At 37.2% G+C, this 16,063-nt stretch overlaps 1 protein-coding gene across 2 annotated transcripts; it reads right to left on the reverse strand.

The window, feature by feature from the left end:
* Window positions 1-7,024: 7,024 nt before the first annotated feature.
* LOC105058259 (uncharacterized) lies at window positions 7,025-14,061 on the reverse strand. Of its 2 annotated transcripts, none has more exons than XM_010941142.4 (7): window positions 13,623-14,061; window positions 11,714-11,771; window positions 11,276-11,356; window positions 11,143-11,178; window positions 10,113-10,352; window positions 9,866-10,004; window positions 7,025-7,725 (listed from the first exon to the last, which is right to left on the reverse strand). In XM_010941142.4, exons 1-7 carry the CDS (start codon window positions 13,805-13,807, stop codon window positions 7,241-7,243), a joined length of 1,224 nt encoding a protein of 407 aa, XP_010939444.1. In that variant the 5' UTR covers window positions 13,808-14,061; the 3' UTR covers window positions 7,025-7,240. The 2 variants fall into 2 exon arrangements, with proteins under 2 accessions (XP_010939444.1, XP_073105477.1); XM_073249376.1 differs by having other exon boundaries at window positions 7,449-7,725; window positions 9,870-10,004.
* Between the last annotated feature and the right edge of the window lie 2,002 nt (window positions 14,062-16,063).

A 16,063-nucleotide genomic window follows, 5' to 3' on the forward strand; every position in this document is an offset into this window, starting at 1 on the left:
TAGAGCGTAGATCATTTTTTCTTCTCTTGAATATCTCACTTCAACAGTGTGAAGCATCTTACTGGTATAGTAGATCGGTTGTTGAATTTAACTTTTATCTTCTTGGATGAGTATCGAACTGACCGCTTCCACTGAAGTTACCAAATAGAGATACAGAATTTTTTCCTTCTTCGATTTTGTCAGTAGTAGTGGGGATGCAAGGTATTTATTTAAGTCTTCGAAGGACTGTCGGCACTCATCCGACCATATAAAGTCGTTTGATTGCCTCAAGATCTTGAAGAAAGGCAAGCATCTTTCTGTCGATTTTGATATAAATCGACTGAGTGCAGTGATCCTTCTATTGAGTTGCTGTATCTATTTCTTAAAACTAGGATACTTTATGTTGATGATAGCTTTGATTTTTTTAGGATTGACTTCGATTCCTCATTGTGACACAAGAAATCCAAAAAAATTTTCGAAAGTCACTCTGAATGCACACTTAATCATATTTAACTTCATCTGATATCGTCGAAGTATGCTGAAAACTTCTTTCAATTTTCGAACATGATCTGAGGTTTAAAGATTTTTCACCAGTATGTCATCCACATGAACTTTCATATTTCGTCCAATCTATATTTTGAAGATCTTATTGACAAGCCATTGATAAGTGGCTCTGATATTTTTTAAATCGAAAGACATCACTTTATAGCAGTATATGCCTTCGTCGGTTACAAAGGTTGTATGCTCCTCATCTTCAGGTACAATCTGAATCTGATTATATATGACGAAAGCATCCATGAAGCTTAAGAGTTGGTGTCCCAAAGTTGCATCAACTAATTGATCAATTTTTGATAAAGAAAAACTGTCCTTCGAACAAGTTTCGTTCAAATTTGTGTAGTCGATGCAGATTCTTCATTTTTCATTGACTTTTCTCACCATCACTACATTGACGAGTCAATCGAGATAAATAGCTTTCTTGATGAAGTCAGCTGTGAGGAGTTTGTCGACTTCTTCGTCGATGATCCTTTGCCTTTCAAGAGCAAAAGGCCTTTTCTTTTGTCTCACTGGTTTGACCTTCGGATCAATATTGAGTCGATGAGTTATTACTTTCGAAGAAATTTCTGACATGTCTGTTGCCGATCAAGTAAAAATATCGGTATTTATCCTCAGTAGATTTATTAATTGCTGTCACTCCGGATCAGACAGCTGTGATCCAATTTGGACCATCTTCTCAGGATCTTCTTCTTTTAATGAGATGGAAACCAGTTGTTCGACTGATTTATCCCTCTGTTCTTTTTCTCTTTAGTCCAATTTATCAACGGACAAAAAGTCTTTAGATTTATTATTTTGTGTGAAAACTAAGAAGCAGCGTCGAGTAAGTTATTGATCTCCACGTATCTCTCCAATTTCATTCCTTATCGAAAATCGGACTAACAGATGATATGTCGAGACTACTGCTCTCAAGGTATTAAGTTCAGATCGTCCGAGTATGACGTTATAAGCCGAAGAAACTCGGACAATCGTGAATATTAAGAGTACAGTACTCTGTTGTGATTCTAATTTTTTCTTCCACAATAACAGCATCTCCAATAAAACTGATCAATGGTGTCCAGATTTTTCTGAGTCGATCAGTCGATAGTCACATTCGGAAGAAAATCGAGTAAAACAAAATATTTGTTGAGCTTCCATTATCTACAAAAAAATTTTTTACATCATAATTAGCTATCGTTACCGAAACAACAACAGCATCATCATGGAGAGTTTGAATTCTCCGAACATCTTTTTCTGAAAAAGTAATTACATCGTCGAGTCATCGTTTCTTCGTTGACTCTCCTTTGAAAATTGCCCCCCAGTTTGGTCGCTTAGAGATCATGTTGATTACTCTTGTAGTCGGTCGATTGTTGATAGTCTCTTCAGTTTGTGGCTAAGGTTGTCGGTCGACTGGAGGTTGAGTCGGTTGATCCCTTCAGAATTTTCTGAGATAGCCTCGTCGGATCAGGACTTCTATCTCATCCCTGAGCTGGATGCACTGTTCGGTATCGTGACCATGATCACGATAGAACTAACAATACTTCTTTCTATCTCGGCTCCTCGATGGTGCTTTCATTGGTGGGGGGTGTCGTAAGTATTCTGCTCCTTTGATCTCCATCAGGATCTGCGCACTAGGAGTAGAGAGAGGAGTATAGGGGTCATACCTGCCATAGTTCGGCTTCGGACTCCGTCTTCGAGATAAAGCTCGCTTATTGACAATCGACCTACTTGATTCGATCGGAGCTTCACTTTTCTTTTGTTTCTTCTTTTGACCTTTTCCATCTGTTTGGTGTCGATCAAAAGTAGCTTCATCTATGCAAATATACTTGTACGTGTGCTTCAGAAGTTCAGTATAGGTCTAAGGAAGAATTTTATCGAGAAAATAAGTAAATCTGGATCCCCTCAGACCCCTTTTCATGGTCGATATAGCCATGTCTTCGTTGAGATCCCTAACCTCAAGCATGACTGTATTGAAATGAGCAACAAAATCTCTCAGTGTCTCTGTCTCACCTTGCTTGATTGAGAAGAGACTGTCGGATGTCCATGACGGCCTTCGACTTGTGCTGAAGTGGGCCACAAAAGAATATTCAAGCTGCTCAAAAAAATTAATACTTTCTGACTGAAGCTCAGAATACCAGGCTCGAGTAGCCTTTCGAAGAGTTATTGAGATGCCAATGCATAAGAGAGCGTCGGTTGCCTCCTGGATCATCATAAGAGCCTTATAGCTCTCCAAGTGATTGATCGGGTTGGTGGAGCCATCGTATGACTCCGTCTGCGGCATCTTGAACTAAGAGGGAATCGATTTATCCAAAATGTGCCCCGAGAGAGGCTGAGCGGTGTGGAAGTCATAGTAATTGGAGGACTTCCGACCTTCCATCTGAAATCGGGCGAGCTGACGATCAATTTCTCGAAACTTGTATTCATAATCGTCAAGTCGCCGTTGCTGGGAGACTCCGAGGGTGGAACTCCCTGAAGAGCTCGAAGAATGAGAAGCAGAAGGCATCCGCAGTTGTTTCCCCTTCTTAATGCTGTGAGCACGAGAAGGAGAACGCCGCGAATGATGGATGGCACGGTGAGAGTGTCGAGAATGTGGTTGTTTGTCTCGATGAGAGTGTCGAGACGATCACTTCGAAGATGAGGAGAGCGAGCACTGCAAAAAACGGCAGCTGTGCCAAGACGGCACTGACTGAGCCACCAGTTGCTCCACCGACGGCGGCTGCTGCTGCTGCTGGAGGTTTTGAACCGCCTCCATCAAAACTTTCATTTACTGTATAAGTGCAGCAATCTGTGCATCCGTGGTAACCACATGATGCGAGAAACTGGGCTCTGCCACCGGAGGTGGGGGAGGAACGTCTTTCTGGCAGGAAAGACTGCCTCGTCGATCCAGTCGAATGCTGAGCTCTAGTTCTCGATATGGTTGGCTGTAGTTTTTTTTTATCTGACATGCCAATCTGTTGCGGCCAACTCCCTATCGCCTATCGCCGGTAAAAAGCACCTGCAAAATCAAGTTCTCACAGATCGGAGTTGTGTCCGACAGAAACCTTCTGATGCTTAAGTCAGAAAATTGCCCCTTACCTGTGCTGCTCATTTACCTCTCCTTTTATAGATGATTCTGATGTAATTGTCGAGCATGTGGTCCCGCTTTTTATGCCGCTAAATTATCGGACTATAATTGTGGAGTTAGTGGGTCGTTTATTTTCAGTAATGACCGTGATACGTAGTTGATAATCGTTCATAACGATTAGGATATGTTGAGCAGATAAGCCGACTGTATGTTGGTAATATTGATAAGTCGGTAGAAGATCCGAATATCCATCAACTGGTAACTCTGATATGCCGATGATTTTCAGTCGGAGATTAATGAAGTCATCTGTTGTTGGTCGATAATGGCCGACTCTCGATCGATCAACTGATTGTGAGTCAGCGTAATATGTTCATTCGATCGATGTAGAGTCGAAGCCGATTGACTTGTCCCAATAATTATTTTATTATTTATTTAAAAATATTATTAATTTTATAATATTTTTATATTAAATTATCTCCTATCAAATTTAATAATATTTTTTAGTAACTAAATATGATAAAATTTATTTTTTTAGATAAATAATTTTTAAAAATCATAATCCCACGCATCCCAACCCAAACAAATCCTTACAATCTTAACACAAGTCCATCTTCCAGTAATTCGCGCTTCCAACGGTTCCATCTTAGGTTCGGTCTATTTTTTTTAAATTACTTCCATTGCTTCAGAATATTTATGGCGTAGTTCGTCGTCACCCAGCGGATCAGATAATCCAAGGCGACAGCGAAAAAGCCATCCCCATCGAAAACCACCATAAAACGGGGAAGATAGCTGGAGCGCATGGAGAGAAGAAGAAGCATAACAAAAGAAAGCGGGGGAGGGAAGAGTAAGTTACGTAACAGACCCTACAACTGTTTGAAATGGTCGTTACAATTTTGTGACGGCCGTTATCTTTTTTGGACGGTAGAAGCAGGACCGGTGCTCCATTAGTCCTTGTTCCTCAACGGCACGGCTTTCTATGATGGGTAATTCGGCGTCGGCCGCGCCGGTCTGGACTCGTACCGCCATGTTTCTGGAAAAGGACGATGAGCTGACGGACAATAAAGCACGGAAAACAGCATGATGGACCAATGGCCACGTTCCACGTAGGCTGCTCTTTTTTTTAATCACGTTTCTTTTCGTCTGGACCGAATAGAACAACGTTGTGAGGTACGGGTCAAGGGAATATATAAAGGTTTTGACGACGAAATCTTGTTCTCATTCTTCCGCAGGCCTTTACCTTCGTCCTGGAGTTGGTTGCATGTATTTTATAGCAGTGCAAGTCCACCGGAATCAACGACGATCACGGAAACAAACACCTGACGCACGTTGCCTGGCAACTACGGTATTTTTAATTTTATTTTATTTTTTTGTTGCTTTCAGAATAAAATGGGATCATCCTAAACTAAGGGTGAAATATGTTAATCGGAAACATTCCTCTATTGGATAAAATTATTAGATGGATTTATTTTACCCCAGATCCATAGTAAGCTTGATTCATCCAATAATTTTGATCCGCCCAATAATTCCTAAGAATAAATGAAACCTATGGCACCAATATATAATATATTATGTAACTATGGATAGTAAATTATAACTGATCTATTAGATACTTGAACTAATATAGATTCCAGATAAGAATAACCAAAGTAGATACGAGTCGAATATGGATAGTAGTATATGCCCATTCCGAATCCAAATTTTATATAACTTTAATCTAAATCTCTTCTTTAAAATTATAGTTATTTTAGGATATTTACATAATAAGTTCCTTGTTCGACCCAATCCAATCCGATCTAACCGTCTTATCTATCCAATACGGTCCAACCAGCACCATCTACTCTACTCGACTCAAGATGAATATCGAACGAATATGAAAATAAGATTTTTAATAATAATAATATGAATACAGTTATTGCTCAATCAAATTCATGTTGAAACAGTTGCCAATTACCATCCCTACGTGCAACAGAAAAGGAATTGGCTGCACCATATGATAGAACTTGAGTGATCGGCCATTGAAATTTAAGGGAAAAGATGCAATCCAAACGCAAACATATGCATAAATATTTGAATTTTTATTTTTTTCAAGATTAGAAGAGCTAATCCCCATCTGCTATCCAAACTTCACCTCATACTTTCTCCGACATCCTTGATTGTAGTAGGTAGGTGGGAAGCCGCCCTAAGGCTGCATGTTTCTCGTGTTGATCAATTTTTCTGATTCAGCTTGATATTTTTGTGATCAATCTTTAGCAGCCTTCTCTACTCACATGTAGCAATTGGCTCACACTAGGAAGAGGCGTGCATTTTAGATGTCTTGTGTTTAATCTAAAATGAGTTCTTCTTGGGCTGGCCAATCAGACACCAACTGAAAAAAGCAAACACAAGAATCCCGTCATATTTCTCCCAAGCTTTCATATAAACTAGTAGTAATTCTAATTCAATGGCCTTTATGTTCGGAAAAAAAAAAAAGAGAAGAAAAAGAAAAATGTGCAACTTTGTGCAAATTGTAATGCTCTAATCATTAGTTATCATGCCACAACAGAAAAAAGAAAGGAGAAAAAGTAAAGCTTGTTGGTTGGTTCCAATCAAGTGGGTATCTCAAAAGAGCAGTTTGTTCGAGTACCCACAATGTCTCATTTATGTGACGTGTGTTTCGGTATGATTAGAATCTGATAAATAGAATATGGAAGAGAGGTGACAGGGATGAGGAGTGTCCTTTGAGATGCATTGGAAAAACGTTTCAGTGAGACAAGCTTATGACCTTATGTTAACCCCTTTGATTTCTCTATTCTTCAGCATTTTTTTAAATCCTTCCAAGAGATACTTGATAAGGATGTTCGTTGTCCTCGCAGGCCCTTCAAGTTATAGACTACCCAACGGTTTGGGACATAATGAAGATTAACCTTGGGTTTCCTGGGCCTGGAGCTCAATGGTTGTTGTACAGGTAGCATGTACAGAGTTACATAAGTTTGAACTGAGAAATTTCTGCACAAAAGGATATTGGTTTCCCCACAACTTACAGATGGTGGCAGCCATGTTGCTACGAATTGCAGCAAGTAATGTGACACACACAATCCTGAAATTAAACAATTATCTCCTATTTTATCTGTTCTCTAAATTTCAAAAAGTTGCCAATGAGAAAGAAGTCTCTTAAGAGCAGGATTTACGACAAATGCGAAGCCTGTTCAATAAAAGTTGGCTCCAGTAAAAGCAGCATATTTTATCTTTAGCTAAAATTTTACAGCAGCATTCCCCTGGATAAGAGCTTCAAAATAACCAACGAACCATGGCCATGAGAAAAACCTGTGATCCTTCAAACTTCTGGAATTTGGTTCTCTGGAGACTTGGTATTCATGACAGCCATTGGATGCATTGAGAATAAGTTTTCACGACCAGAATAACTTCTCTTTAAAGCCCAAATCATCATGCATAAAGTCCCAAACTCCTCCATGGTATAATTTTGCACATTATTATTAATTATTAACAATTCATGGCAATATGAGCCAGGGGGAAAAGACTTCAAGGTTAAGCCGGATATTTATATGCATCATTGCTCCCAGACAGATTTCCAACTTGCACCTCATTCTCTTCCTGCAAGTTCTCAGATCAGATGCTGAATATCATTAGCAGGCAATATTCACATCCAGATTCATCAGAGTTTCAGCTCTACAATCTACAGCGGCGTATGTATCTGATAGGATTGAAAGGGCCGTGCCTGCGGGCAGAAGCATGCATCTGCCTTCCATTGATGGACGACACGGGCTTTATGTCCCAACCTTCGATGTTCTTTGGAACACATACATCATAAAGAATTTGGCCCAGAATCCCATCGGGATTGATGCTAGGTAAATGGAACAACCCTGCTTTTTGCTCATCGACCAAAGATGCAGTGTCTTTAGTTTTATTAGGCTCCATTGAGCTGGGCAAGAAGAATTGATCGCTTGGGTCATTTGTTACCCTTTTAAGAGTTTCACTTGAGCACACAGCTGCTTTATGAAGACTGCAAATTGACTCTGATACCGTGCTGCAAGCACCTCCCATGCCCGCTGTTTTACCATTTAGTTGCCTTCTCTCACGATAAGTTATAGTTGCTCCAATAAGCATCTCAGACACAGCATCCTTGTACTCAGCTTGGTGATACTTGAAATGTGCTGAAGATAAAACAAAATACAACAGTGATATTCAATTTTTGCATAACAATAGAATTGATGGATATTGCTTAAAACAAACAAATCCTATCAGAGTTGATATAGTTCATAAATGAAAATAATGCAGCCATCATTCGTGCAAGCAAATTTGTATTGCTTTTAGTTTATTGTAACATGTATTGATAAATTATTCTGTTCAATTATTTGATGCATCTCCAGTGACTAATCACAGCAATTGCATCTACAAAACTAGGATTGCTTTGGACATTTTGTGGATTCCATTGAGTAACTATTTTCCTCATCCAATCAATGACAAATCACCACTAATTAAAACCTACAAAATTAGTTTACATGCAGTTCAGAAAAGCAAACATCACATGTAGTTCAGAGGATACACAATCCAAATATAGTTCCATCAAATAAACAATAATACGCTAGACAATTCTTAATTATCAAATTAATTTAGAAAATCAGAACTACTCCCCAAAACATATACCTATGATGAACTACATCCACCATCATCTCTGCATGTGTTATCCATACAATTTCATCCCATGTTATGTTACATTTTCCCATATCTCCTCTGTATCAACTCAACTGTGATCAGGCCCCCTCCCACCTCCAATTCAGATGCTCATATCAGCTCACCAATTATCAGCTCTGACATCCTGCCCAAGCTTCCCTAAACGTTCTCATTCCACAGCTAATTTTGTCAGGTTTTGTCATCCGGCTGTCTTATGTGCCTTCACTTTGTAAACCTACTAAAAAATTGGTCTTACTGATGTCCTATAAAGTGTTCCTCTAGGCTCAAAAGCATGTGATGATCAAATAAGACACCACAAGAACCTCTCAACCTCATACAGTTGGCAATTACTTGATCAGATATGTCTCTTAACCGTTCTTTTCCCTAACAAATCCCCAAGCACCATCTCCACATCATAATGCCAACTTTATTTCTTCTATTTCCACTAAACTGTACTTCAAAAACTTTATCATTTTTTAGTTGATTTAAATATCTTATCATCTCATTGATAGGCAATTATTATTTCCAAACAAAATACACAGAACGTGAAACAGCCAAATTATTAAGAATTTCATCTAACACAAAGTGGAGACACATAGATGCTTAGGGTTGATCCTTAGTCGAGGACCATAATGACTAACACAATATACACAACCAATCCCAGCCATCCACCTTTATCTCTTTTAAAATGTGTAGTGTTGCAAATTATCCAAAAGAATTATGCTGCAATATTAAGTAACATTTGTTTAAACTTCATTGACCTCTGTGAAGAGACTTCACTAGCTTGTTCAGATGATATAAAATAACACATAATTCATAAGGCCCATGGGTATACGGTTTGCAATTTTGCAACAACCTTTCCACCAGACAGACATAGCATAACCAAGACAATATTAGAAGCCTAGTGTTTGAACAGCAGTGGTCAATTCTGCGCATCTGTTAGTTACACTGCATGGTGGAAAAATCAGTTTCCAATAAGTATGAATGGAAGCGAGGGATGTGCTAGTATTTGGGTAGAAGCTAGATCTTAGTGCAACTATTCATGGTTCAATGTAACCTGCATTAAGCTTCTAAAATGGATCCTTTATGTCTATGTTTTTTAGTAAAACAAAGAAATGTGCAAAAATCATAAGTATTCAAAATCTTTGTGTTAAGCTTCTAGAATGGATCTTTTATGTCTCTGTTTTTTTTAGTGAAATAAAGAAATGTTCCAAAATCATAAGTATTCAAAATCTTTCTTCTCACTAGAAAGCAACTAAAATCAATTAAAATGCAAAAATAAAGGGTTTAACAAGAGTACATTAGCCTGTCAGTTTAGTATATTTTGGTAATATTATGCATCATTTTCATGTCAGTACATGCCAAGTGTCAGGACAACCACCAGCCAGCATATATGCACTACAAACCTTGTGCCCACACTGGCAATATAGACTAATAATAATTCACAGATAAAGCTTCGCATGGATTGATCATTCTCAAGCACATACTGAATTCATAACACCTAGTCTTTATTAAATCCTCTTCCAAGTTATATTCTGCAATTAAATAAAATACCCTTAAACATTTGTGGCTGAACAATGTCACGTTGGAATGAAAAACAAATACCAGTTATGGACACACCTACATGACAGGAGTTATTCCATTTTACTAGTTTGATATTGCCGCCAAGCTCTTGCAGATGCTGAGCAAACCTAGAGATGATTTGGTAGGGAGCAAGGTCATCATCTTCGGAATATAATATGAGAAACGGGCCCATACTCTGCATGCATAGTTAAGTCACATAAATAAATGAGGGGGGAAAAGTTAAGATGAACACTATCAGTAGGTTCAAGTAATAGTGATGAACAAATAAAGAAAGGAGGCTTACAACAGAGGAGTACAAAGTTTGCCAATACTCAGCACGCTGGGCTTCAAATCTGCCTAGAAAGAGAGTATCCAAAGCGGATGCCAGGGATTTTGCCATCCATGATACTACTCTTGGTGGGTGAAACATTTTTGGAATGGTAGGATGAAGGAAAAATTGAGTGCCCACACCACTGGTAAAGTCTACAGGACTTGAATCATATACTTGTCCACAAATGCAGTCTCTTACGAGCTGATATTCATCCTTCAGAAGAAAAATAATTTATAAATTAAGAATATCATGAATTTATTAAAAGTACAACTAAAATAAGTAATGCATGCATCTCTGTTCCTGTAGTAATGAGCAATCTTAACAAGCATAAACAAGTCCTGCAGAATCATCAATTCCTCATAATCAAAAAAAAAAAAAGGAAGGGATAATCTACAGAGACAACAGCACCTGCAACTCAACTGCATCAACAAGCAAAGTAGCGGTCTAATGGGAATAAAATGATAACTGAATAATCACTAGCTTGGATAAAATTAATGGCGAATAAGTTCTTTGAACTGTATATTTCAGCAGGCTCTCTATCACACATGCAGAAGATACTGTAAAGGTATGAATATATAGATTCCTTTATAATCTTGAATTTCATTAATACGCACACAAGACTTTCACATCTCTTCTTCTATTTGAGAGGGAAAGGCTTTTCTAGCCAGATTCAACATGCCGAAGCCTTTGTATCTGAACTCTTCAGAACACCACAAGCTCCAACAGGGGAATCTATTAAGGCAAGAGGAATACTATTTTGGGATTTTGAGTCCCACTAAGATAACTTAATAGGGAAGGAGCAGGTCAATCTCATTGCCTCCCCATTGGAAAAAGATAAAGGAGAAAAAAGGGGCCCGACCCATCCATCTTTCTCCTCAAATCCCATCTTTTAAGCCCTTTTTCCTATTTTTTTTCAAAAACACATGTTTTGTGCATGCCCAACATTGTAAGTTTTATGTAACAACAAGCAACTGGATTTGCAATTAAAAGTAAATGAGCATACCAGACTGAGTTGTCCATCACATTTTCCCTCAAGCAACTGGAAGAGGAGATCAAAAGAATAAGAACTAGAAGACAGAAACTAAAATTAAAAATAAAGCAGACTATTGGATTGTATCCAGAACCAAAGTATGTACCTGAAGAACCTTGTACATGCAACCTTTTGAACCTCCAGAGAAAGCCACGAGTACAATAGGCAATGGCCTATTCTTCACTTCCTGTTTCTCCAGCAGTGCACAAGAGACGAAAACAAATTATAATCCAACCAGTTGATATTAATTTCTGTTAGAGCTAGATGGCAGTAGGGATTCAAATGGGCAAGGTTCACCAATCAGGTCATTTGGCTGGGCCAAAACTTAATTTAATCAAGGTTACATGGTATGATTATATGATGCAAATTCTAGGCAAAGCTCATCTAAGAAATAGACTGCAATTTATTCCAAGTCCAAGGAGAATGCTTTGAGTACAGTAGAAAGCATATAATCACTAGAGTTTCTTTCATTCAATAAAAGATATTGTATAACCACACCTTGAAAATAATCCAATGGAACTTGCTACATCATAACAGTACTAACCTCAACAAGCTCATTAAGAATGCCGTAGGCTAGTGATGTGGCATTCTCAGGGAAAAATCTGCAAAAAGCATAGATAAGTTATGTGCTCAAAACGTTCTGAGATATTTATTATAGACCTTTAAAAATAGTAAAGATTCAATTCGTACAGTGAAACAAAGAATCACATAGACTATAGAGAAATAAATGTAAATAAAATAAAATAAAACACATCCAAAGCCCCACTGAGTCTCATAATCCTGTTGCCTAAAGTGAGGCTTAAAATTTACCCTACAACTCATGACTCGGACTTTATACCATCGAAGGTAGAAAAGTGAAGGTATAATATCTTATTTATACATGCTATCACTTGCAGAGAATAGTTCAAATGACAGAAAAAAGTACTCAACTGTTAAAAATATCAATCTGCAAAATTAGGAGAATTTCTTTTACTCAGCAGAATCATATGTTAGAAAATTTGATTAAAAGCTTCAATAATAATTGTACTTTTATTATATTAGCATATAATCACAATGGTCATGTCCTGACTTTCGCAGATGTGAGCTATTGTCAGATAGTTGAGTTCTAGCTATTATTTGTCAGGTGCAAAGATATTCTCAAAACAGATTAAATTCAATAAAGCACGAAATTATACTCTTGCTTTCACTTTCCGAGATCAGTTATGTGAAAACAGAATTTCCAAGAAGGAACTAGATGAAAGAATAAGTGTTTATTTCTTTTTTTTTTTAATGATTCAGCAAAATTTTGTGCTCCATGTAGATCAATAACCGTTCCCAGTTTATGTCCTTACACTGTCCTGCCAATAACGTAAAGTCACAACTCCTCAGCTAGCATTTTAGATATCATCATAAGCTTGTATTTTGCCTAAAGTTGCTTTGGCTAGGAATTCTCGTTAAATCAGAGGCTTCATAGTAAGTTCAAGGAAGTCATAGAACATTTACAACCTTTTTGGATCACATCTTGATCCTTAAGCTGCTCTCATTTAAATTATAAGAGGGAGAAGTCTTGTGTTCAGTTGGTTGGCAATCTGAGTGAAGGGCTCCAGATGCAGAACTATTTTCTATTTGCCGAAAGATTTTCCATGTTAAAGAGATGCTTGAAATGTAGCATAAAGGTGGTATCATATACACTGATACGCCTATCTCTAGAACCATCACTAGTTATTTAGGTTTACCAAACTTCACACTAAATTACACCTCTATTAACATCACTCACATGCTTTGCAATGTAGGTTTTTGGTACGCGAAATGGTTTTCTGGGAAGTACATGGACTGCATATTCAAAACCAGAGAAAAACCAAAGTCTCAAAATCAACCCAAATTGTGTAGTTTGACCAAACTCACGGGCACAACTTCAGATCAACAATGCCCTATGCACATAAGAACAGCACTTTATAACTATTCTATTCTATGGGCAATCTTGCACACCATCATTGATGGCGTAAAATCTTCAAAGTAGAACAAATCAAATACCAAGAAAGGGATCTAAAAAAGAAAACACAGAATCTTAGTTCAACATACTTCAGCGAGCACACCATAAATTATTTATTTTGTAAAAACTTCCCAATTCAATCAAAGGCATCAATGGTGACATTTCATTACTCTTCTCTATAAGTTCAATACATGCATGGCTCAAAGTCTCAAAAGTCAAAACCATATTACTCTGATGGATTTCTATCCTTTTTATATTAGAGAGGGGAAAAAACTAAAGCAAAACAAAAATCATTATATTATGACTTCAAAATTTTTTATGACCAGGTTAAAGTTTGCAACTTTATTACATAAACAATCCATAGAGCTATGATTAAACATTAAGCTCATCTTTTGAATGCTTTTCCAGTTATCCAGCAGATCAAACAAGAGAAAGAGGATGTAACCAAGAGAGAACCCAGAATGCAAGGATTAGGTCTTACAGTGTGAGGAAATCAGAATGGCAGATGAGGCAGCTCCACCCAAGAGACCAATAGAGATCTATATACGGCTTGAGATGCCTCTCGTCGCTGGAAATCCAGGCGAACACCACCACTACCCCTTCCACGTTCTTCCTCCCCATTCGCTCCAGCCTTGCCCAGTAGAACCTACCTCCATCTCCCCACATTCCCGAAGATTATCGAGCCACGGACCTAATCTATGTCGTTCAGAGGCGATCCAAGGTTCCGATAATCGAATCCCGAAACCTAATTTCTTCAACGGGAGAAATAACTTAATTCGTGTGAGATTTCGGAGAGAAGAAAGAGGGGAGAAGACGAGGGAGGAGGACGAACAGAGAAGCTCTTCGCTTCCGTTTCGCTCCGAGCTTTAAATATCCGGATAGCGTCGGCGCAAGCGGCCGCTGGAGACCAGGATAAGCTTCCGCTCACAACACGAAAGCTAAATCTTGTCTCCGATATTATTTGTCACGCACGGCCCGAAAATTTAAATTGCTGAGAGCACATTTTTTTTATTAATCAATATGAAACTACAAAGGATAGCTACAAATTTAAAATATAAATATTAAAACAATGATAATGGTTCACAGTAATTTTGTAAAATTTAAATAATATATTATTTAAAATCTTACATCATCAGTGGTTTTTAAGGCATGTTTGATTGGGAGGGTTAGACCACGGAACGAGAATCTAAATAAATAATTTTTATTTCAACTATTTAATTGATAAAAAAATTATTTTTATTTTTATTTAAAAAAATAATAATATCTGAATGCTTTAAAATTTAGTTCTGATTTTCCTTTGGTATTCAAACTCTATTTTGATCAAGGATGCCAATAAATTAGATTGGATCAGATCATGAATGATTCCGATCTGATTTGATTATTTGATCAGATCTGATTATTAGACTCATATCCAGTCCAATAAAAAATCGAATTAGATTAGGTTGGGTTCATGATCAAATTTTTTGACGCAATTGGTCATTCGGATCGGATTAGATCCACACATAATCCGATCTAATTTATGAAATACAGGTTCAATTCAAATCCAAATCAGTCCAGGTTCGAATTATAAATAACAAGATCAATAAATATAAGATCTATAAGTAATCTTATCTGTACTATTATTAGACTTAACCAACTTCTTTTGTTAATGATACAGTTTTTCTCTTCATTTATAAAATTAAGTGATTAAAAAGCTACTTGTATTCAACTATTAATTTCAAAATTTACCGTAAATAAAGATTCTCTGTTCTTTAAATCACGTTGAAAATCTATTACTAAAATACATGGGCCATGCTAAATTATTACTGTTTTCTGCTGGTCCCAGCAATTTAACAAGATAATGTTAAAGTAGAATGGAAAACCTCATCTCAAACTACGGTCTTCAATTTCTGAAGGTATCTCTAAACAAAATTGACCAAAAGGACCGGATTTTTTAATCAGCACCTCTTTCTGCTTGCTTTTTCAGCACTGGATTTGGATGGTATTGCAACCACATAAATGAACAGTGTCACCAACAATAGAACTAATACAAGTGATCCATATTTAGCCAAAAGTCTCTGCATACATACAAGTTCTTTTTAGTTAGGTAGGCTAGAAGAAAATACAAAACTCTGGGCACATAATTATAAAATGATTTTGCATAGGAGAAATCTTATCTTTGCCTGGGGAAGTTCAATTGCAAATGATGATAATTTTGAAGAGAAAAATGCGTGCACAAATTATAATCAAACATAAAAAATTATAAAAATAAAAAAATAAAAAAATTATATAAGTAATGGCATGTGGTTCACTCGTCTATCTAAATTTCTTTTCATGAGGTATGTCAGCAAAAATATCTTATGGCACAAGAGGGATAGAATAAGCCTTCTAAAATAGGTGTGTTTGGGTTCAGATGAGTGTTCGATCTCGTATTGTGTTCAAGTCACATCTGGTCATTTATCTTAAGATTCAAATCAATTAAAAAATCTCCATAGATCAGATAAAATCGGATAAAAATTTAGTAAATACATATCCGATCCGAAAAATAAAACAGATTCAATTTTAAAATCCGATCCAGCTCCATGGATCTTTTAAAATGATTCGGATCGGATCAGATTGGATGATAGATGAATCCGATCTATTTGTAGTCTTAATTCTAATTTTAATTATAGACTAAATACCTCAGAGAATATAGTCATTTAGATCCAATTCTAATTGTGGATCAAACATGCTAATTCAATTCAAGGTTGCATAGGTTAGCTAATGTGCGCAACCATGGGTATGGTTTGGTAATTTTCTTTTATTTTTTAAATCACATCCACCTCCGTTGGCTTGGATTTGCGGAACGAGGACGGACCCGTTAGAGAAATGAGACGAGAGAGAGGGAGAGGGTAGTTGGTTATCTGCCAGCTTACAATTGACTGATAGATAAAGCATTGTTGT

The sequence above is a fragment of the Elaeis guineensis genome, chromosome 15 (assembly GCF_000442705.2).
Source record: "Elaeis guineensis isolate ETL-2024a chromosome 15, EG11, whole genome shotgun sequence".
Classification (NCBI taxonomy): Eukaryota; Viridiplantae; Streptophyta; class Magnoliopsida; order Arecales; family Arecaceae; genus Elaeis; species Elaeis guineensis.

Coding starts and splice junctions, on each gene's coding strand:
- LOC105058259 (XM_010941142.4), bottom strand. CDS start 13,807: ATGTGGGGAGATGGAGGTAGGTTCTACTGGGCAAGGCTGGAGCGAATG. Junction 11,179..11,275: donor GCATGTACAAGGTTCTTCAG/GTACATACTTTG, acceptor CTCCTCTTCCAG/TTGCTTGAGGGAAAATGTGA. Junction 10,005..10,112: donor AAACTTTGTACTCCTCTGTT/GTAAGCCTCCTT, acceptor CTATGCATGCAG/AGTATGGGCCCGTTTCTCAT.